At 40.0% G+C, this 24,506-nt stretch overlaps 1 protein-coding gene and 1 long non-coding RNA gene across 2 annotated transcripts in view; one reads left to right on the forward strand and one right to left on the reverse strand.

Moving 5' to 3' along the window:
- Ywhae (tyrosine 3-monooxygenase/tryptophan 5-monooxygenase activation protein epsilon) overlaps positions 1-8,461 on the reverse strand; it is a 39,800-nt gene extending 31,339 nt beyond the window's left edge. The window contains exon 1 of the mRNA XM_005327890.5: positions 8,273-8,461. Coding sequence (XP_005327947.1) covers positions 8,273-8,336 — 64 coding nt within the window. The 5' untranslated portion in view covers positions 8,337-8,461. The remainder of the gene's footprint in view (positions 1-8,272) is intronic.
- LOC120884177 (uncharacterized) lies at positions 8,458-16,085 on the forward strand. The gene is made up of 2 exons (XR_005726464.2): positions 8,458-8,624; positions 15,160-16,085. It is a non-coding gene; the product is annotated as an uncharacterized LOC120884177 (long non-coding RNA).
- Positions 16,086-24,506: the final 8,421 nt, after the last annotated feature.

The raw sequence follows: 24,506 nt of genomic DNA on the forward strand, positions 1-24,506 counted from the left end.
GGGCATGGTGGCACAATCCCAGCAATTTGGGAAGCAGAAGCAGAAGATCTCAAGAATAAAGGTCAGCCTCAGCAACTTAAGAACCTGTCTTGAAATTTTTTTAAGGGGAAGGGGATCTGGGGATGTAGTTCAGTGGTAAAGTACCCATGGGTTCATTCCCCAGTACCACCTCTGCCTCAAAAAAGAGAGAGAGAGAGAAAAAAAAGATTATCTTCTAGTATGATCCTAGTAGTTCAGTACCAAAATCAATTATTTGACTTTTCACAATGGATAAAAATGTTTCATAAGGGTTTGTAGCTCAGTGGTAGAGAGTTTGTCTCACTTGAGTGTGGCACTGGGTTCGATCCTCAACACCACATAAAAATAATACAACTAAAGATATATATATATATTAAAAAAATCAAGTATTATGTTTTGCAATTTCAGTATTTTCTAACAACCCTGTTAATAGACAATACAGACATTAATCTCCATTCTACAGATGAGGAACCTAATAATTCCAAGATTTTTGCATTTTACCATATTTGCCAAAATATGAAAGGCATAACTCCTTATTCATAATATAATGTCTCCTCCAAATATTGTATGCAAATGAAAAATTAAACATACTTCATATTGCTCTATATAAAATCCTGACTTAATTATAAATCAAGACTTTCTATGACGGATTTGCAGTTTCTTTCCATTTAAATATTTTTGTAGTTGTAGATGGACACAACATCTTTATTTTATTTATTTTTATGTGGGCTGAGGATCAAATCCAGTGCCTTACACTTGCTAGGCAAGCACACTACCCATTGAGCCAAAATCCCAGCCAGATTTGCTGTTTCTGAAGATCACTTAAAAATGCTCTGTTGAAGATTACTTGAAAAGCAATAAATTCAAGATTAATTTTCAAAAACCATAAACCAGGGACTGGGAAATAAAGCCTGGTGGTAGAGTACTTGCTTAGGATGTGGAGAGGCCTTGGATTCAAACCCCAGCACTGCAAAAAAGGAAAAAGATAAACCAGGTATGTTTTCTGAACTGTTCTGTATAGGATTCATTGTTCTGGACAGAACAGTCTCAAAATAAAAAGGGCTGGGAATGTGATTCAGTGGTTATGCGACCCTAGGTTCAATTCCCAGTACCCAAAAATAAAAACAAGGGGCTGGGGATATAGCTCAGTTGGTAGAGTGCTTGCCTCGCATGCACAAGGCCCTAGGTTCAATCCCCAGCACCACAAGGAAAAAAAAATGTAGAGAAAAAGTTCTGATCTTAGCATGTTTGCTAACATCTGGATCTATTACATTCTAAACACAAAACCACCTCAAGGTACACATAAAGAAACCACCAATTTGACTTTGACACCATCATACTAACTGGTTGTATGCCAGCCAGTAAGTTCTATTTTCAGCCACCACCATATCTTTGACTTTTTCCATTCCCCTTCTGATGGGTAAAGGGACAAAGGAAATCTTCCACTTTTCCTTGTGTTATGCTAAATGCTAATCTTATTTGAAAAAGAAAAGAAAAAACTTCTGGGGATGAAGAGCTAATATGTTAAAGAGATGAATAAAGTTTAGGAAATCTGTCTGATTATGAGAAAACTAGCGTAAGAAAACAAATGGCAATAAGTAGGATGACTTAGGGCAAGTTTGTGGCCCAGGATGATCCCAGTTTTCATGCCAGCTTTTCCAGAACAATTATGAATTAGTATCCCTTCTTTTCAAAGTGTTCTTATTTGGAAGCTAAATTAATTAATTGTTGCATTGTTAGTTGGTAATATTTAGTATATTTAGATGAGCTTCTGAAACTGTTCCTAGGGGTGTGATTAAACACGGACATTTGGTTAATGAGGTCAAACCACAATATTATATTGACAAGTATTTAATTGTATCCAAGTGCTAAATGCTCATTTCAAAAACATTAATAATTTTTTTGGAGGGTAGGGGGAGTTTACTGGGGATTTAACACAGGGGTGTTTTAAGAATAATGATTTTAGGGCTGGGATTATGGCTCAGTGGTAGAGCGCTTGCCTAGCATGTATGTGTGAGGCACTGGGTTCGATTCTCAGCACCACATACCAATAATTTTTTTAAAAAAATTCATCAACGAGTAAAAATGTTAAAAAAAGAATAATGATTTTAGACAGGCACACACCAGACTTGACTTGGTAGGCTGAAGCAGGAGGACCTCAAGTTTGAGGTCAACCTAAGCAACTTAGTAAGACCCTGTCTTAAAAATGTAATAATAAAAAAAAAAAAAAGCAAAGAACTGAAGACAGAGCTTAGTTGTACAAGAGCCACTGAGTTCATTTCCTACTAACCCCTTCCACCATAAACACCATTTGTTGCTATTCCTCATTGTTCCTTAATGGACTGTTTTACAGAGCTACACAACTTGCAACAATATTTATGAATCATAAATATGCCAATGGTATCCCATCCTCAAAGTTTCGGCATCTTTTAAAAGTATTTGCTAATATAAAACAAAAACTCATGCCATCAGCCATATTCTAATATAAACACCACGATAAACTATGGTTTTTAAGAAAGGTAGGGGTTATGGAACCTGCATATGAACACACACATTCTCTTCGGAATAGATTTTTTTTCTTTTTTTTTTTTGGGGGGGGGGTGGTGGGGACTGAACCCAGGGCTATGTGTACATGAGGAAAGCACTCAACCAACTGAGCTATATCCCCAGCCCCTCTGGGATAGAGTTTAAAGTTCTCAAAGACAGCACACTTTCTTTAGAAAAGTGTGACGATATTTTATCTATAATTACAGTGGATACTAGACAAGTCATAAACATAAAGACGCTACTTGAGGTAATCACTAAATGAACATAACCCATTTTGCTCCCAAAAGGCTTACTTGGTTACTAACAGAATTTTTATCAGTGGGAAAGAGAAAGAGTGCTGGTCTGAAGGTCAGCAGACAGACAAATTCTGACTTTACCATTTAATAGTTGCCAACAGAAAAATCTTTGATATGGTTTCAAATTCAATTTCCTGAACCACAAAAGGAAAGTAACAACTCTACCTTAGTTCAATATTGTTACATGAATTAAGTAAAAACTTTTGTGAAAATGGTCTGTGAGTTATGATGCTCTATATAAATGTGATATTTATGCAGGCACAGTGGCACATGTCAGTAATCTGAGTGACTCAGGAAGATCTCCAGTTTGAGGACAGCGTCAGCAACATGGCAAGACCCAGTCTCAAAAAATAAGTAAAGGAGACTGGGGTTGTGGCTCAGTGGTAGAGAGCTTGCCTCGAATGCATAAAGAACTGGGTTCAATTCTCAATATCACATAGAGATAAATGAATAAAACAAAGGTCTATCAACAACTAAAAAAAATATATTTAAAAAGAAATAAAGGCGGGATTGTGGCTCAGTGGTAGAGTGTATGCCTACCACGTGCAAGTCACTGGATTCCATTTTCAGCACTGGATAAAATAAGCTAAAAAATATTTTAATAATTTTTTTTGGTGCTGAGGATTGAATTCAACCACTGAGCCACAACCCCAGTCCATTTTTATATTTTATTTAGAGACAGGGTCTCTCTGAGTTGCTTACCACCTTGCCACTGCTGTGACTGGCTTTGAACATTTGCTCCTCCCAAACCGCTGGGATTACAGGCATGCGTCACTGTGCCTAGCTAATAAATAAAAAATTTATAAGGGCTGGGGATATGATTCAGTGGTAAAGCATACCTGGGTTAAACCCCTAGTACAAAAATAAAATAGTATTTAATAAATACAACATAAAAGTTTTAAAATTTAGCCGTTATCTTATGCCTGTCAGTTTGTGTATACACATGTACTTCATTTTCTTCCCTGCAAAGTTAGTATTATAATCTTTTCCGAACTCATACTTCAGATCACCTTCTGAAAGTATTAAAGCAAATTTATAAAATTAGATACATTAATTTACTGGGCTGAAATTTCACTTATCAGAATCAGCTTAAAGACGAGAAACTTTAAAATTATTTTGTAGGGCTGGAGATGGATGTAGCTCAATGGCAGAGTGCTTACCTGAACTGCGCAAGGCCCTGGGTTCAATCCCTACAACTGCTTAAATAAATAGTAATGCTATTCCTTTGACCAAGTTATAAAATAATTATGAAAAGTCCGTTTATATGGATTTTCAATGTTTGCTTGCACTTAACTGATTCCAAAATTTGCTCAGCTTAAATACTTGTCATAAATGTTCTTCCTGTACCAGGGTTCAAATTCAGACCATTTTATAGGAAGGTTAAGAGTAATTACAGTATTTAAAATGTACTCATCCTCCTAATTGCAATGTTTAATGATTCCATTATAATCCAAAATTGTGTAAACCAGAATAAAAATAAAGTATGCATGATGCTGTACAAAGATCTAAAGTACAAGGGCTGGGGTTGTGGCTCAGTTGTAGAGAGCTCACCTAGCATGCCTAAGGCACTAGGTTCAATCCTCAGCACCATATAAAAATAAAATAAAATAAAGGCATTCTGACCATCTTCAACTACAAAAAAAAAAAATCTAAAGTACACGGAAGAGCAACCCTTCTACAAAGTCTAAAAACACCTATAGAAGGGATTCTTAAAATTGTGTTATCAATTATTATGCAGTTAAGCAGGAGGAAAAATAAAATTTATTCAATATAGCTCATTAACTGAAATAGCAATAAAAAATTATTACTGGCCTATATTTAAGAATTGGTAGTCTAAATGGTTTTAAACACTATTTTTTCTTTAACAAGACATTTATTAAGGAGTTCATTCAAAACGTGCCCCCATTTTGCACCCACCAGCAGAATAAGCTGTTAAGGCTTTGGGGTTCTCACTTTCTTTCTTTTTTTTTTTAGTTGTAGGTGGGCACAATACCTTCATTTTATTTTATTTGTATGTGATGCTGAGGATCAAAACCAGGGACTCACATATGCTTAGGCAAACGCTCTACTGCTGAGCCACAACCCTACAACCCAATCCCTGAGGTTTTGAGCCACAATCCCACAACCCAACCCCTGAGGCTTTAGAGTTCTTACAACTCAAAAAGTTTCTCAGAAATTCTGGTGTTGATATATTCAGTGAGCCAAAAACGACTATCAAAACCTCCACCAAGCTGTGCACACTAGCATACAACTGAAATCCCTGCAGCTCAGGAGGCTAAGGCAGGAGGAGCTGGAGTTCAAAGCTAGCCTCAGCAAAAGTGAGGAGCTAAGCAACTCAGTAAGACCCTGTCTCTAAATAAAGTACCAAATAGGGCTGGGGATGTGGTTCAGTGGCCAAGTGCCCCCCAAGTTCAATCCTAATACCCCTGTTTTAAAAAAACCCCAACACCCATAGAGCCAATCTTGACAAGTGAAGATAGGTTAGGAAAGGACAAGAACAGCAACTGCCATACAAGCCCCAAAATAGTGTATGTGAATATCTTTACTCCCCTTTCCCCTGCCAAAAATGAAGGAAGTATTCATTTTCCCCCTCTATTGTCCTTACTTTCCTATAATAGTATGTTTCATATATAGGAAGGCAAGGCAAGATTGGTTTCTGGAGATAAGAGACTTGCTTAATGTGGCTGCAAATGATTCAAAAAAACTATTTCTTAAGACTACTGACTTATAAGGGAGGGGATGTTAGATTTAATCAAAGCCCTAGCCCCAAACTTCAGTATCATTTATATGCAATCCTAAAATCATTTCATTCCTGAATTAGCTTTTTCTGGAGTACCATTAGTTAATCTATTAATTTCAATTCTCCATAAAACTTCAATTCTCCAGGTTAGAATTAAATGAGAATGAAGTTTAAGCACTAGATTCTACAAGATGCAAAATAATAAAAGATAAGCCTAAGGCAGTAACAAAGGGAAGGGGCTAATGAAAAATCAACATTTATAACCAAGTACCCAAAATCTAAATTATTACAATGCACTCTCACTCCCCACACCTGATAAGTTCTGTGGTAGCTAGTTATTAGTATCCCTTCAAACAAAATTAATTATTGCAGTCAATAAAGTAGTGGACAGGGGGCAATTTCCAGTGACTGTCTTCCTCTACTACTTTTCCACTGAATCCCTTCCTTGCGCCCTAAGTCACAGGAGTACCTTGTAAACCCTATATATCCTATTTTCTCTTCCCTGTTTAAACCCTGATAGGAACAAAACAAATATTTGGCTTTATCTTAAAGGAAGAATCCTATGAAGAGCTTTGGTCAAAAATACTCAGCACTCAAATCACAAAAATGATGATCATTAAATCTGTCATTTATTTAGAAGCTACTATCATGGGCTTCCAAATCAGTTTTTTAAAGGAGTTAAAAAAAAAATAAAAATAAATAGTGGAGGGGAAAAAAAGAAACTTCTCCTACCTGCTTTTCGGTTACTATATCAAGTTTATTCACAGCCCAAATACCCCAAAATCAGAAAGCGTGCAAATATAACTTCAAGTTTCCTCCCAAGGGCAGAAGATTATCAAGGGAACCTATGTGCAGTATGGGGGGGGGGGGGCAGTGGGACTTCCATAAAAGCACACATACACTTGTTTGATTTTTAAACACTTTGAAATAAAGACAAAGCTGACCTTGAGCTGTACTTCCCCATCTTATTCCCCTCCTCCTGCCATCAGGGACTTGTTCAATATAAACAGCAATTTAAAAATCCACAACACAAAATTTCAATCAGCTAACTTTCCTAAATTTGAGTTTTGGAGACCTTTTCTCCTTTTCAAATTCCACAACGCTAATTTCTGATGATACACACCTGGATTGACCCTAAAGTTATTCACATGACCAAATTGGCATTCAAAGGAGAGGCACTACATAATATTTTGAAAAGTGTAAAGTGGCTTAAATATTAAGAAAACCCTAAGAATAAACGGCTCATCCCACCTCTCTTCACAAAAGCATTAAAACCCGTAGCCTCATTTTTTACCTTTTTAAGTGCTAGTTTAACAGAGGTGGGGATAACTCAAGTATCTAGATCCCAAACGTGGTGGACCATTGGGAGGTGGGATTAAACAATAAAACTGCTATAACTGAGTAGACAGACATAATAAAGTTCTAAAAGAAGGACTTAAAAAAAAAAATCAAATGAATAGGGGGATGGGGGTGTTAGCTCAGTGGTAGAGAATGCTGGGTTTGATTCCCAGCACCAACCCTCTCAAAACCAAATGAGCAAAGAAATTTGTGGGTAAAATCATGTAGTTAAAATGAAAACAAGAAAATAGTAGGATCTCCTACATTCATAATCCCAAACCCCAAACCTCAGCTGACTGCCTGGAATACGTTAAGATCCCAACACGAAGTAGGAACACGCATTCCAAGCCTGGGAAGTCAACCAAAATCCAATTACCGAACATTATTTGAAATAACGTTATTTCTCCACAGGTCTTTCCATGTGTCATAATGGTGCGTACAGTTAAGTCAACATTTTTACAAATGGGTAGACGGAGGCACGGGCATTACAAAGGCTAGAACTAAGAAGTCATGGTCCCCTTGTCTCCTGTTCTATCCATCAGAACCTAGTGCTCATCAAGCCTGAAAAATACTACAGAAACTTTGGCCTCTGCCATTTAGTCCGAGGGAAGGGTGCACGAGGCTGAAAAGCCCAAAACCCCGCACTGCAAGGTGTGCCAGCCTAAGGCAAGAAATCGGATCGCACCACCTCGGCTTGCCTCCACCCAAGGATGATCTGCTGTGATTCCCACTCTCCCATAAGACTACCCACCACAGTAAGCTCAAAGAAGCCCTCCGCTCGGAAGGATTCTCCTTTGTGAGACTCCACAGCCGCCGCCCCACACTGGGCCTCCGGGGAAAAGCCACCGCCCCCACCCGCCATATTTCCCTGAAAGGCGCCCGCGCTACAGCTCCCAGTCTCCGCTCTCTCCCCCATGTGGCGGGTGTTTCTTCCCCCTTCATCCCACCCAATTGTTCATCATATCTCAAGGCTGTCCCAGAAGCTCCCTTGGGGATTGCTCGCCCGGAGACAGCACCCGCCATCTCCTCCCCCTCCCCCGCCCGGGGACTCGCCCTCCCCCCCAGCCGCCATTTTACAACCAACACCTCCACCCTATCACCTCGGCCTCCCGCCTCAAGAGTGTCTGCAGCTGAGGACAGAGACAGGGTCAAATCCCTGGGCGGTGGGGCCTCCCATAGCTCCAGGAGCACACAGACCATTTCCTACTTCCCGAATCCACGTCCCCAGGCCAAGCTCGGAGACGATGCCGCCATTTTGTCTCCTGTTCCCGGCCTCTGTGGGCGGCGGCAGAGGGTCCGAGAATTCCAGTTCCCCGTTGCCCCCCCAACTCACCGTCGTATCGCTCAGCCTGCTCGGCCAGCTTCGCCTGATACACCAGATCCTCCCGATCATCCATAGCGGCAGCGGCTCCGGAAGGGTCTGCGCGACGGATGGAAGCGGATAGCGTCTCCGACTCTCTCAGCCTCTCGCTCCGCGTCCGGGCAGCAAAAATGGCGGCGCCTCAATCCGGGACTTCCGCCTGCGCACGCGGACAACTGCTCAGCTCTATGGCAACCGCTCCCTGGCAACTGGCGCGGGGGGCGGGTCCTGGAGCTCCGCGCCAGAAGAGGCTGGAACCAGTGAAAAGTTCCTCCTCCGTCAGCTCAGCGGGCTTTCCAGCACCAAGGCGGGAACTGCAACTTCGGTAAGGGAGAACCCTCCCGAGGGAGCAAGGGAGGTTGGAGACAAGGTTGGCATAGGCTGCGCCTGAAGAGAAGGAGCGAAAGAGCCTTGACCACGATAGAGGGCCGAGGCCTGGCCTGCGGGAAGAGAAAGCGAGAGGCTATAATGGTTTTTGGTAATGGCAGGCCTTTCTCACTGAAATCAACTTATTCTGCTCTATCTTGCCCCTTTCTCAGGCAAGCCTAATTCCTGGGACATTTTGAATCTATTTAAACCTGGGGTAAAAAAAACAAATGGGCCTCTGGATGAGGATATAGCTAAGTGATAGAGCACTTGCCCAGTAGGCATAAGGCGCTAAGTTGGATGCCCAGCACTTTAGGAATCGCCATGGATAGTAGCAGGTAATTTCTTAGAAAGTGCCTGGTCTAGGATAAACGGGGCAAAAGAGTTGGACCAGGTTCAAGTTCAAATTCGGGAAGCAGGAACAACTCTGAAAAGGAATTGCTTCACAGGTTAATGACCTTGTCTGTTTTGTTTCCCAATGGATTCCTAGCACCTTGTATTCTATAAAAACCTGTTGCCAAACTTGGGGGTGGGGATGGCGGCAGGTACAGATGTGGAATTAAAAATTGGAAGCAAATTATGAAAAGCATTGGATGGCCAGGAGTGGGGTACACTTATCTAATCTTAGTGAATCGGGAGGCTGAGGCAGAAGGATTACAAATTCAAGGCCAAACTGGGCAATTTAGCAAGAAACTATTTCAAATTTTAAAAAATATAAGGTAGGGGGGGAGAAGGCATTGGATGACAAGATGAAAGTTTGCCTTGTATTGTGTGAGCACATGGTAGTTATTTTGTTTTGGTGCTAGGGCCTGAACCCAAGTCATGGATCAAGCTTGCTTTGCCAGTGAGCTACACCCCCAGTTTAGGGAGCTATTTATTCTGATGATGTTACATGAAGGATGACATTATCATGGTTGTACTTTAGAAAGACTAATAAGTGCCAAGTTTGCTGGTGCTCACCTGTAATCCCAGAGACTCAGGAGGCAGAGGCAAGAGGTTCCAAAGTTCAAGGCCAGCCTCAGCAATTTAGCAAGACCCTGTCTCAAAAAGTGTTTAGGATGTAGCTCCATAGTTTAGTAGTTAAGTGCCCCTTGGTTTAATCCCAGGTACCAAAAAAAAAAAGACTAAGGGTCTGGGGATATAGCTCATTTGGTAGAGTGCTTGCCTTGCATGCACAAGGCCCTATTTCAATCCCTAACACTGCCAATAAATAAATAAATAACGAATAAGTATTGTATTGTCTAGCAATGATTAAAGAGGCCGGTAAATTATGGTAGCAGAGTGAATAGAAAGAAAAGGACAAATAGGAATGGCACTACACAGAAAAGTCACAAACATTTGTTTGCAGCTCAACAGATTTGGAGCTCTTTGGGGGAGAATTTTAAAAAAAGAAATGATTTCCTATCTTCCCCCTCTAAGTCATTAACAGAATAACAGGAATGCTAGGAAGAGATGCTGATATAATGCAAAGACATGAGTCTCATTTAGCACATGTCAGTTTTGAGGTCCCCAAGGATCACCTAGGTAGAAAAAACTAGCATGTAATTGGAAAGAGAGATTAGCATTCCAAACAAGGGAGACTAGCCTGGTGCAATGAGGCGCAATTGGTGTCCCAATTGCTTGGGAGGCTTAAGTAGAATTTCTTGAGCCCAGGAATTCCAGCCTAGCCTGGGCAACATAATGATACCTTGTCAATACATCTTTATAAAAAGAGGCTACCATGGAAGTGGCTAGAAAGTATGTGGAGATTTAAAAAAAAAAAAAAAAAAAAAAGACCAATGAGCCATGCATGCAATGGTGCACTCCTGTAATCCCAGTGTTCCTGGCAGCTGAGGCAGGAGGATTGCAAATTCAAAGGCAGCCTCAGCAGTTTATTGAGGCTCTAAGCAACTTGGCAAAACTCTATCTCTACCTATAAAATGGTCTAGGGATGTGGCACAGGGGTAAAGTGCCCCTGGGTTCAATCCTCAGTACCAAAAAAAAAAAAAAAAAATGCAAAACATCAGGATATATCTATTTTAAGAGACAGGTAAATGCTCTTAAAATCTAGCAGTTGAATTCTTGATATTTATTCCAAAGAACAAGAAAGTTGAAAACACAAGTTTCTACTCAGAGATGTGTTAGAACAGATTGATTTCATGGATTGAGTTTGACATGACTGAAGCCATCATGAGCTGTAACTGCCATGATCTCCCTTGTGAGACCCTGGTCAGTTTTCCCTGTGTAGTTTTCCAGCAACCATAAATAAAGCATTAGAGTGATAGGTGGAGCTTTATTACTGGATCTTGGTAACAGGTATGTTCCTGACAATAATATTAAGATAAATTTGGGGCTGGAGTTGTGGCTCAGTGGTAGAGCACTTGCCTGGCATGTGTGAGGCACTGGGTTCAATTCTCAGCACCAAATATAAATAAATATATAACTAAAATATATGTATACATATAAAATTTTTTTAAGAGAGAGAGGAGAGAAAGAGAATTTTAATATTTATTTTTTAGTTTTTGGCGGACCCAACATCTTTGTTTATATGTGGTGCTGAGGATCGAACCCAGGCCACACGCATGCCAGGCGAGCGCACTACCACTTGAGCCACATCCCCAGCCCTATACATATAAAATTTTTTTAAAAAAGATGAATTGGGGGGCTGGGGATGTGGCTCAAGCGGTAGCGCGCTCGTCTGGCATGCGTGCGGCCCGGGTTCGATCCTCAGCACCACATACCAACAAAGATGTTGTGTCTGCCGAGAACTAAAAAATAAATATTAAAAAAATTCTCTCTCTCTCTCTCTCTCTCTCTCTCTCTCTCTCTCTCTCTCTCTCTCTCTCTCTCTCTCTCTCACTCTCTCTTTAAAAAAAAAAAAAAAAAAAAGATGAATTGGGTACATTCCAGCATAGATGAAATAACTTTCTTCCTGCCTAATATACCCTGTGGAAAGCAGTGATTTGAATCATGGTCTTTCTGGCTCCCTTGTGACTGCATTTGCACTGGGAACTTCCTATGGGAAAGTGTAGGTCAAGATGGCCCAGTTGCTATGGTGATATCAGCCAGAAGAAACTCTCTGCAAAGGCGCAATTATTTCAGTCGGGACCTTGAGCTCAAGTACCAACTCCCAGGGATAGAGAATTCTGAGCATAACAAGATAACTCTAATGTCTTACTAGTCCTGCATCCTTCAGATTGCCTGTTTTGCTAAAACTTTCCCACAAATAACCTTTTGATGAACCTCTATAATAAATATGCTGAGCTTAAAAAAATTAATAAATAAATAAATAAGAGGAAGGTAAAAACAGAAAAGCCAGACAAGAAGACTGACTGGCTCCCTATTCCATTCTTACCATAATTTATCAAATTTCAGCGGTAAAAGACTTAGTCAAGGAGGCACACTGGCACATGCCTATAATTCCAGCTACTTGGGAGGCTGAAGCAGGAGGATCTCAAATTTGAGGTCATCCTCTGCAATTTAGCAAGACCCTATCAAAAAAATTTTGGTGGGGGGAAGTACTGAGGATTGAACCCAGGGGTACTCAACCACTAAGCCACATCCCCAGCCCTTTTTTATATATTTTATTTACAGACAGGGTCTTGCTGAGTTGCTATGTGCCTCGCTAAATTGCTGAGGCTGGCTTTGAACTCAAAATCCTCCTGCCTCAGCCTCCCTAGCTACTAGAATTACAGGTGTATGCCACTGCACCTGGCCCTATATCGAAAATTTTAAAAAATGAAAAAGACTTGAGATGTAGCCCAGTGGCAGAGGACTCCTGACTACTCTACAAAATAAAATTTAAAAATCCTCAGTACAAAAAAAAAAAAAAAAAAAGAAACCAAGAGTAAAAAGACTTGGGCACACACACACACACACACACACACACACACACATTCTCTCTCTCTCTCTCTCTCTCTCTCTCTCTCTTTTTCTCTTTGTGTGTGTGTGTATGTAGTGCTAGGGATTGAACCCAAGGCCTTGTGCATGCTCTACAGAACTAATAGGAGATATATACACACACACACACAGAGACACATACATATATAAATGTTTTAGAGAGAGAGAGAGAGAGAATTGTATTGTGGAAATTGGCTCACGCAGTTGTGGAGGATGAGAAATCCTGTGATACACATCTGCAAAGTGGAGACACAGGAAATCTAATAATATAACCTGAGGAGTCTGAATGCCTCAGAACCAGAAGTTCTCATGTCCAAGGGCAGAACATGGACATCCCAGCTCAAATAGAATTTATCCTCCACTTTTTATTTCATCTGGCCCTTCAACAAATTGGATGATTCCTACCTATATTGGTGAAAGTAGATCTTTTTTTTTTTTTTTTTTAAGAGAGAGAGAGAATTTTAACATTTATTTATTTTTTCTTAGTTCTCGGCGGACACAACATCTTTGTTGGTATGTGGTGCTGCTGAGGATCGAACCCGGGCCGCACACATGCTAGGCGAGCACGCTACCGCTTGAGCCACATCCCCAGCCCGAAAGTAGATCTTTACTCAGTCTACTTATTCAAATTCTCATCCCTTCCAGAAACACACTTACAGATACACCAGAAATAATATCAGCTATCTGGGCATCCCAACATCTAGTCAAGTTGATGGATGTAATTAACATCACAGGGCTGGGGGTACACTTAGTAGTCAAGCACTTGCCTAGCATGAGTAAGGCCCTAGGTTTTATTACAAATCAACACAAATAATATGCCAACAAATTTCATAGCAAATGAAATGAATAAATTCCTAAAAACAAACCATCAAAACTGACTTAAGGGCTGGAGATGTGGCTCAAGCGGTAGCGCGCTCGCCTGGCATGCATGCGGCCCGGGTTCGATCCTCAGCACCACATACAAACAAAGATGTTGTGTCCGCTGAGAACTAAAAAATAAATATTAAAAAAATTCTCTCTCTCTCTCTCTCTCCCCCTCTCAAAAAAAAAAAAAAAAACTGACTTAAGAAACAAGTAGATTGTGGCTCAGTGGTAGAGTGCTCACCTAGCACCGGTGAGACCCGAGTTCGATCCTCAGCACCACATAAAAATAAAGGCATTGTGTTGAGTCCATCTACACCTAAGAAATAAATATTAAAAAAAAAAAAGAAAGAAAGAAACAAGTAGAGGGCTAGGGTTGTGGCTCAGTGGTACAGCGCTTGCCTAGCATGTGTGAGGTACTGGGTTCAATTCTCAGCACCATATATCAATAAATAAAATAAAGGTCCATTGACAACTAAAAAAATATTAAAAAAAAAAAAAAAGAAGAAGAAGAAACAGAGGCTGGGGATGTGGCTCAAGTGGTAGCATGCTCACCTGCCATGTGTGCGGCCCGGGTTCGATCCTCAGCACCACAAATAAACAAAGATGTTGTGTCCGCCAAAAACTAAAAAAGAATAAATATTAAAATTCCTTCTCTCTCTCTTTTAAGAAAAAAAGAAGAAGAAACAAAAAGAGGGGGGATTGTGCCTCATTCATATGAGGCACTGGGTTCGATCCTTAGCACCAAATGAAAATAAATAAATAATTTGCATGAAGGTATTGTGTCCATCTACAATTTAAAAAAAAGGGCTGGGGATGTGGCTCAAGTGGTAGCACGCTCTCCTGGCATGCGTGCGGCCCAGGTTTGATCCTCAGCACCACATACAAAAACAAAGATGTTGTGTCCACCGAAAACTAAAAAATAAATATTAAAAAATTCTCTCTCTCTCTCTCTCTCTCTCTCTCTCTCTCTTTAAAAAAAAAAAAGAAACAAATAGAAAGTCTGAATAGACATAGCAAGAAGGTTGAATTAGTAATTCAAAACCTCCCAACAGCCCAACAATGAATATATTCAATGTCATTGACTGTACTCTTAAAAATAGGTAAATGGCAAAATCTTTTGTTATATGTATCTTACTATGGGGGCATAACAAAAAAAGCAGGGGACACCTTCCACTTGGCACATATTGTGGCACAGGCCTGTAATCCCTGTATCTGGGATGTCTAAGGCAAGAGGATCAAGTTTGAGTCCAGCTTCAGCAATTTAGCAAGACCCTGTTTGAAAACAATATAGCTCAGTGGCAGAGCACCCTTGTATTCTCCATTACTGCAAAACATTAATAAACAAAAAAAGGCTGGGTGTGCAGCTCAGTGATAGAGTGCTTGGCTAGCTGCATGTGGCCCTGGATTTAATCCCAAGTATAACAAAAATAATAATACTATTTACAATAGAATCAGAAAGAATGAAATGTTTAGGAATAAATTTAACCTGTACACTGAAAACTAAATGTTGCTGAAAGAAATTAAGTATCTGGAAATTGAAAGACATCCTGTGTTCATTGATCAGAAGATTTTTTTAAAATATCTTTATGAGTTTTTCCTGGACCTTTATTTTATTTACTTTTTTTATATATGGTGCTGGAGAATCAAACCCAGTGCCTCGCACATACTAGACAAGTGTTCTACCACTGAGCCAAAACCCCAGCCCTACAATATTTGATATTAAGGTAACAATACTGTTCTTTTAACCTTAGCATCATCTTAGAAGCCTCTGCACCATGAGAGCCAAGATGAGGAAAAAGTGAATGTGCAGACGTTAAATTCTTCAGCACAAAAGAAGAAAGACAAAGCAGATACTAAAGCTAACTTGTGCACCCATGGAGGCCAAAGGAGCAAAAATAGGGAATGCCAGAGTACTGGGAAACTGGTTTAAATTGTTGGACAGCATGCTACTGTCCAGATTGGTCTCTCAATGATCTAGAATTTCCATCACCATCAGATCACCAAGACCACCTCTAAGAGAGACCCCCACCTTGCTCATGACCAAAACAGTCCCTATTGATCCTTTGCCCTGAACCTGTGGCATTTTGAACTAGTTTGTTATTGGTTGTGTCCAAGTGTAACATGTGCATAGTAAATCATCTCTTCTACTATTTTAGCTGAAGAATCAAAAAAAAAAGATGACAGTTACTACACAAAGTGATCTATAGCTGAGAGTGGTGGCATGCCTGTAATCCCAGTGGCTCACGAGGCTGAGGCAAGAGGACCACAAGTTCAAAGCCAGCCTCAGCAACTTATCAAGGACCTAACTCAAAATTTTAAAAAGACCAGGGATGTGACTAAGTGGTTAAGTGCCCCTGGGTTCAATCCAGTACCAAACATACATACTCACATAAAAAGTAAAAGAACTGGAGTCTGTATTAGCTGACCTCTCAAAATTCCTTCCAGCTCTGTAGGACACATGAAAGCAGTTAAGGTCATGGGTTCTGTTCTTCAACTCCTTTAAGCCTCAGTTTTCTCTCCTATAAGACAGGAATGAGCTGGGACACGCCTTTAATCCCAGCAGTTTGGGAGGCTGAGGCAGAAGGATGGAGAGTTCAAAGCCAGCCTCAGCAAAAAGCAAGGCGCTAAGCAACTCTGTGAGATCCTAAATAAAATAAAGTCTCTAAATAAAATAAAACCACTGTGGCTCAGTGATTAATTTCAATCCCCAGTACCAAAAAAAAGACAGGAATAAAATTTTCCTTACACAAATGAGAATTAAGTGAGAAGTGCCTTATACTCAATGAATATTAGGCATATTTACTAATGTTTCTTTGGTCCAACCTTGAGTGAGCATCAGAAATTAATATAAAATATATAAGTGTGAAAATAAAGGGAATGGTCAGACATTAAATTCTGCAGCAACATCAAGTAAGATTAGAGATCCAGGGGAAAGCTATTGGATCTAGCAATTAGGTCATTAGTGACCTTCAAGAGCAGTTTCGAAAGGATGTTGGGAGCCAGTCTGTATATGACTAAAGTACAAAGGCATTGAGAAAGTGGAAGTCGCAAGTGCAGAGGTTTCATGAGAATAAGAATGGGGGGGGGGCGATAATTCATGACAAATGAGTAACTAATGGGGATGCAAAAATAATAAATTTGGTTCTCCTTGTTCACAAAACTCACCCTACTCTACAAAACTGGTTCTGCCAGACTGACTACAGGGCTGTCACAGACCTGCAGATATTAGGAGTAACCTCCTTCCACCTACTGGGTCTTCTTTTCCTCTCCTGTGGGGCTGGGGGTATGGCTCAGTGGTGAAGTGCTTATCTAGCAAATTCCAGGCCCTGGGTTCAATTTCCAGCAACCACAGGGAAAAGGGGAAAAAAAAAAAATCGACAAAAAATCTCCTGAACAGCGTCTCCCAAGACTAGCTGAAATGTATCCAAAGGTGCTGCTTCCTAAGAAACTGCTGAGAAGGCAGAAATCTTAAACCTAGATTGATTCTCTGTACAGGCTGTTCTCTCAATAAACAGAGCTAAAAGGGACAGAGATTGTTGATGGGGCACCAGATTATAAACAAATATTTTTGATACAGCATCTGGGATCATAAACAAATTTTAAAATCCCTATAGTACACTGAGGTGACTCACTATAGGACACTGCATTTCTCACCATTGAAAATCCTTTATAATACTCAGTACTTCATTAGGTTGCACATTTAACTATTTATTTATTGAAGTTTCCATTTACTGAAGAATTCACTTTAATAGAAACAAGAACTCACTTGACCCATCCATAGATACATGGCAGTTTGCTAAGCACTGTGAGATGGAAATTAGATGTTAAAAAAAATAGATATGATTAGTCATTGACTTCAGGAATTTGCATTTAGTGCTTTTACAAAAAAAGTCATTATCACTATTTTGTTGTAACTTGTAAAAATATGCTAATTATTTTTATTTTGTATGCATTAAATTTTGTTTCTTTTTAAACAATATATACTGTTGTTTTATATAAATTTATTTATAAACATATTGTCACAGGAAACTTCTCATGATGTATGAATTAGTATAAAAATGAGAAATAAAATGACATACTCAGTATTATTGCAAACTAAAAGTACTTAGAAAAAAGGTCATACTTAGAAAAAAAGGTCATTAAATACATCAAGAAAAGGTTAAGGACTCAGTAATAGAGTGCTTCCCACATCCTTTTCAACAAAGGGCATTACCCATATAAAAATTTGCAACAATTTGATGAGTGAAGTAAGAATTATGTCTCATTAATAATATGCATTTCTTTGGTTTCTAAGAAGGATGAGGATTTTATTATTCATTTGTGTTTTTCTGTAACCTGTATTTTATTACCATGTTCATTTTCTACTGGATTGTCATTTCTTATTTTATAGGAACTCTTTTTTTTTTTTGTACCAGGGATTGAATTCAGAGGCACTCAACAACAGAGCCATATCCCCAGAACTATTTCATATTTTATTTAGAGACAGGGTCTCAGTGAGTTGCTTAGCACCTCGCTTTTGCTGAGACTGACTTTGAACTACTGATCCTACTGTCTCAGCCTACCCAGCTGATGGGATTGTAGGTGTGTGCCACCACACCTGCCTGGAATCCTTTAGATTTTATGAATGTTAACTCTTTAGCTGTTTTTTTAATATGATGACTTTTTTACCTTTTTTTTTTCCCTTGATACTGGGGATTAAGCCCAGGGTTCTTAGCTACTGCACTCACCGCCAGCCCTTCTTTTTGTTTTGTTTTGAGACAGGGTCTTCTAAATCCTCCTGTTTTAGCCTCCTGAGTCAGTGAGTCACTAGGATTACAGGTGTCTGCCACAGTGCCAGTGACTTATAACTTTTTGATGATTTTCAAATTAAAGAAGCTTCAAATATTTTGTAGGGGCTGGGGATGTGGCTCAAGCGTTAGTGCGCTTGCCTGGCATATGTGTGGCCCGGGTTCGATCCTCAGCACCACATACAAACAAAAATGTTGTGCCCGCCGAAAACTAAAACATAAATATTAAAAAATTCTCTCTCACTCCTTCTCTCTCTCTCTCTCTCTCTCTCTCTCTCTCCTCTAAAAAAAAAATATTTTGTAGTTGGTTCCTTCAATCTTTTCCTTTTCAGACTCTCAGTTTTGTGTCAGGCTTCAAATGTCTTCCAGATGCTCAGCACCAGGCAGAGGTACACACTTGTAATCCCAGCAATTTGGAAGGCAAAGGCAGGATCAGCCTGGGCAATTTAGTGAAGTCCTCAGCAACTTAGAGATCCTGTCTCAAAATAAAAAAGGGGTAGAGATGTAGTTCAGTGGTATAGTACCCCTAGATTAAATTACTAGCACCATACATACCAAAAATTCATTTCCAGACAAAATATAAAGTACTGGGGATGTGGCTCAATGGTAAAGTCCCCTGAGTCCAATCCCCAGTACCATCAAGAAAAAAGTATTCCAGATCCTTAACAGTATAAAAATGTCTTCCTATGCTTCATTCTTGCTCTATTCTAATTTTAAATTTAGATATTTTAATATATTTAAAATAGTGTATGTTGGAAAGGTTGAGAGGTTTTGTTTGTTTTTTAAATATTTTTTAGTCATAGATGGACACAATTCCTTTATTTATTTTTATGTGGTTCTGAGGATCAAACCCAGTGCCTCACATGAGTGAGGCAGGTACTCTGCCAACTGAGCCACAGCCCCAATCCCAGGTTGAGAGTTTTAAACAATCAATAGGCAGCTGGGTAGTGTGTGCCCATAATCCCAGTGTCTCAGGAGGATTGTAAATTCAAGGCCAGCCTCAGTAAATTGATGAGACTTGTCTCAAAATTAAAAAATGAAAAGGGCTGGGGGATGTGGCTCAGTGGTAAAGCATCCTTGGATTCAATCCCTGGTTAAAAAAAAAAAAAAAAACGAAAAAATCAATAGGCATGATGCCACTTTAAAAAATCCATCATAACCTAGCCAGGAGCAATGGCACATGCCTAATCCCAGCAACTCAGGAAGCTGAGGCAGGAGGATTTTGATAAACCCAACCTGATCTTTTATTAAATTGGGAGCCATCTTGCCACAAAGCCATGAAAAGCTAATTTCGGCTTTACTATAAATTACTGCAAATTCTGAACCTGCTTGGAATGCCTGCTCTCTGACCAGATAGCAGCCCTCTCTGAAACTTTAGTGACACCTCATAAATATTGGCCTTCCCTGGCCAGACAACGACCCTCTCTGAGGCTCTAAGGGTCTTCATAAATTCTGATGTTGGGGCCAGCAAAAAATGTAAACTACCATTAGTGTGATGCTTGTCAGAGTTCTGTTATCTGTAACCCCCCCTTTGTGTAACTTTCTGGGCTATAAAGCTGGGCTGTAGGAAAGGTGGGGCTGCTGTTTTGTTCCCGCCGTTTTGGGAGGGAAAGGCAGCCCGGTCGGTCGAAATAATAAGCTTGCTTTAATTTTATTTTAATTGGAGTCAGTGGTCTTTTCTTGTGTCCTGGTCTAACAGATTTCAAGTTCAAAGCCAGCCTTAGCAATTTAGCAAGGCCTTAAGAAATTTAGGAAGAACTTATCTCAAAATATTAAAAAGGGCCGGGATATATTTACCCCTGGGTTCAATCTGCAGTACCAAAAAAATCATCATAACTGATTTAAAATGGTATCTTCACTCTACTAAATTTTCTTATGCCTCAAAATAAAAAAGGACTAGGGATGTAGTTCAATAGCAAAGCACCCCTGGATTATATCCCCAGTACTAAAAAGAAAAAAAAATCCACTCATACTATACTTTTATTCTTCCAAATGAACTCTAAAATCAGCTTGAAAAGTTCTCACCCAGATTCACTTGCATTTTTGAATGGAATGCCCTGAATTTCCAGATTAATTAGATAAAAATTGGAAATCTTCCCACTCAGAAATACATTATTCAAAATTATTTTCAAGTATTGCTATATAACCTTTTCTTTTCCTTTTTTTTTTTTTTAATCCCCTTTTTTGGGGATGGAACCCAGGGATGGAACTCAGGAATGCTTAACAACTGAACCACATCCCCAACCCTTTCTATTTTTTTGAGATGGGGTTTTGTTAAATCGTTGAGGCTTGCCTTGAACTTGATATCCTCCTGCCTCAGCCTCCTGAACCACTAGAATTATAGGCATGTGCCATAGAACCTGGCCCACCATTTTTTTTAATGTGAACATCTCTAATACTTCACCATTAAGAATGATGGCTTTTAGTCAGGTGCAGCGGTACACATCTATAATCCCAGCAGATCAGGAGGCAAGAAAATTACAAGTTGGAGACCAGCCTCAGCAATTTAATGAGGCCCCAAATAAGTTAGTGAGCCCTGTCTCAAAATAAAAAATAAAAAGGGCTGGGGATGTGGTTCAGAGGTCAAGTGTTCTTAGGTCCTTGGGTTTGATTACCAGTGCAATAAAAAAAAAAAAAGATGGCTTCTGAGCTGGGCTAGGTGGTGTACACTTGTAATGAGGCCCCTCCCAGGATCCTGATGCAGGCAGATCCCAAGTTAAGACTAGCCTGTGCAATTGAGCAAGACCCTATATCCAAAAAAAAAAAAAAATTTAAAGGCAGCTCAGTGGTAGAGCATCCCTAGCTTAAATCACCAATACTGCAACAATAAATAATAAAAATAATTAATAAAAAAATTAAAAGGGCTAGGAATGTAGTTATGTAGTTCAGAGGTATAGCACTTGCCTAACATATGTGAGGCCCTGGGTTCAATCCCCAACACCTCGCAAAAAAAAAAAAAAAAAAAAAGGTTTACCTTTTTTTTTTGGTATGTGTCGCTCTGCTGGGAATAGAACCCAGGGCTTTGTGCATGCTAGCCACTACTACCCAGACCTACTTAATTTCTTAAATTAAAAAAAATATATATGTATTTTAGCCAGGCACAGAGTTGCACACCTGTAATCCCAGAAGTTTGGGAGGTTGAGACAGCAGGTTCATGAGTTCAAAGCCAGCCTCTACAAAAGAGAGGTGCTAAACAATTCATTGAGACCCTGTCTCTAAATAAAATATAAAATGGGATGTGGCTCAGTGGTCAAGTGCCCCTGAATTCAATCCCTGGTACAAAAAAAAAAAAAAAAGACTAACAAGCAATAATCAAATTTTTTCTAGTACTTAGGGATAGAAGCCAGGGCCAAGCAAATGTTAGAACGGGCACTCTACCACTGAACTACACTCCAGAACTTTGAAAATTTTGAGACAAGTTGCCAAGGGCTGGCCTCAAACTTGTGATGCTCCTGCCTCAGCCTCATGAGTAGGAAATAAATATTTTTTTGTGTGTGTTTCGCTGTTCTGGCCTTTCTGTTAAACTTTCAGTTGTCTTCTGAATTCCATTCAAATGTATTAACCTCACTTGTCTTTGGCTTTTTTGCCTCACTCATATTTCTCTCATTAATTTATTTTGATCCATTTATGAGAACTGTATTTCTAGTTTTGTGCTTATTTTTTTTACTATATATGTGTATATATGTATGTATATATATTTCTTTTTCTTTATTTTTATTTTTTTTGTAACTGGGATTGAACCCAGGGGCACTTAATAAATTGAGCCACATCCCCAGACCTTATATTTTAGTTTATGACAGGGTCTCGGTAACTTGCTCAGGGCCTTACAAAGTTGCTGAGTTTGACTTTGAACTTGCCATCCTCCTGCCTCAGCCTCCAGAGTTGCTGGAATTACAGGCATGCGCCACCTTCCTTTATTTTCTTGCTGCACATACTCAGTGCTGCCTCATCTTCCTTAGTAACCAGATCTCTACTGCTCTTAGATTGAATACCAGGTTCCTGCTACCCCATAGGGAACTTTTGTAAGACTCATAAACAAGACTCATAAACTCCTTCCAAGCAGATGCAGCCCTGGGGACTTGCAGTTTGATAAACAAAATATGTTCTTGTTTGAATAAAAAACATGAGCTTCCAAGCAGTCAAAGCCTGGGAAGGTCCTGCTTCCTAGAGAGCAGAGAACAGGCCAGATTTCACTCCACTCCTGTCTCTCTGTGTGTTCTTGAGTGGGACTCACCTTGCACATCCACAAGCAGCAGCACAAAGCATTTGGTCCTTCACAGTGTCTTTTACAACACTAAAGAGAGGCTTACTATCATCCTTGCTTTCCTTTATCATGTGGGATGCAATCCTTGCCCTTAGGAAGCTTACTGTCAAGAGCCTTTCTATGGCTAAGGATGTAGTTGAGTGGTAAAGTGTTTGCCCATCGTGTGTGAGGCCCTGGATTCAGTCCCCAGCACCTCATACATGTATATAAAAAGTTTTCATTCACAGTAACATTGTCTTCTGTCTCAGACAGTCCTCATGACCCAGTTCCAAACATTTACTTTGAAAAAGACTAAAAATGATACTTCCAGAAGCTGGGGTTGTGGCTCAGTGGTAGAGCGTTCCTAGCATGTGTGAGGCACTGGGTTCGATTCTCAGCACTGCATATGAATAAATGAATAAAATGAAGGTCCATCAACAACTAAAATATATACATATAAAATAAAAACTATGAACATTTTCCAGTAAAATACTTCTCAGTAATCTGTGCTTCTTCACACATTTAAGTCAGTTTCTTTGCTTATTATGGGGTGTCTGTGCAGATTGGCCTCAATATTTCACTCTTCTTATATCCACATCCATTTTCAATATGATTTTACAGTCCTTCCCATCAATGATCTAGAGGTTAGCCAGGTGTGGTGGCGCATGCCTGCAATCCCAGCAGTTTCGGAGGCTGAGGCAGGGGGATCTCAGTTCAAAACCAGATTCACCAACTTAGCGAGGCCCTAAGCAACTCAGTGAGACCCTATCTTTAAATAAAATATACAGAAGGCCTGGGGATGTGGCTCCAGTGGTTAAGTGCCCCTGGGTTCAATCCCTGATACCAAATAAATAAATAAGAAAAAAATACATGGCTGATGTAAATCAGTGGTAAAGCACTTGACTAGCATTTGCAAGATCCTTTTGTACCTCTACAACCCTCCCAATCCCTGGCATACACATATCTGATATGTATCACATGGGCTGGATGTCAGAAATACAACAATGAACAGAGCCTTGGTTTTGTGATGGGTGCATGTACAGGCAATTTCATTTCAGTGTGATGTTACCATAGTAAGCATTTCTCAGCAAGAAAGGACATAGGAGTTGGGCACCACGGCATATACCTGTAATCCCAATGACTCAGGAGGCTGCGGCAGGAAAATTGCAAGTTTAAGGCCAGCCTGTGTAACTCGGCAAGATGCTGTCTCAAAACAAAAATAAAAAGGGCTGGGGATGTGGCTCAAGCGGTAGCCCGCTCGCCTGGCATGCATGCGGCCCGGGTTCGATCCTCAGCACCACATACCAACAAAGATGTTGTGTCCGCCGAGAACTAAAAAATAAATATTAAAAATTCTCTCTCTCTCTCTCTCTCTCTCTCTCTCTCTCTCTCTCTCTCCTCCCTCATTCTCTCTTTAAAAAAAAAAAAGGGCTGGGAATGTAGCTCAGTGGTTGAGAGCTTGTCTAGCTTGTGTGAAGCCCTGGGTTTAATCCCCAGCACCAATAGAGAGAGTGCTCATGCATAGTTCAGTTACCTAATACAATCAAATAAGACTGGCATTTGAAGCAGCTAGAAGTACAGAGTGTTTAAGAGCCTGCAGGGGAAAGCAGGTGGATCAGGTAAAGGAAGGTTAAGAAATTCAGTATGGCTGGAGCCTAGAATACAGGAAGGAGAGGAGAGTAAGGAAGGATGAAGCTGAAGAGGGAACAGGAATGAGAGCACAAATAACTCTGTCTCCCTTTACAGGGTGTTTAAATATGTGCTGAAGGAGAATCATAATCTCCTGTCACATGAATTATAGGATGCTTATGAGGGTTGCAGTATGGAGGGGCCGGAAGATCAATTAGGTGTCAAGGTCATCTAGTTGAGATTGGCAGTTGGAATTAAGGTGGCAGCAGTGGATACAGAAGGAAATGAACTGACTTTAGATGGCCAAGAGTTAAAACTTGGTGACTAGATATGCGATGAAGAATGAGGGGAAAAAAATAAGGATGGTCTATAGTTTTGAGCTTTGACCAAATGGTGATAGATATTGAGACAGGGAAAGTGGAAGAGGAACAGATGGGGA

This window comes from Ictidomys tridecemlineatus, chromosome 3, assembly GCF_052094955.1.
Source record: "Ictidomys tridecemlineatus isolate mIctTri1 chromosome 3, mIctTri1.hap1, whole genome shotgun sequence".
NCBI classification, from domain to species: Eukaryota; Metazoa; Chordata; class Mammalia; order Rodentia; family Sciuridae; genus Ictidomys; species Ictidomys tridecemlineatus.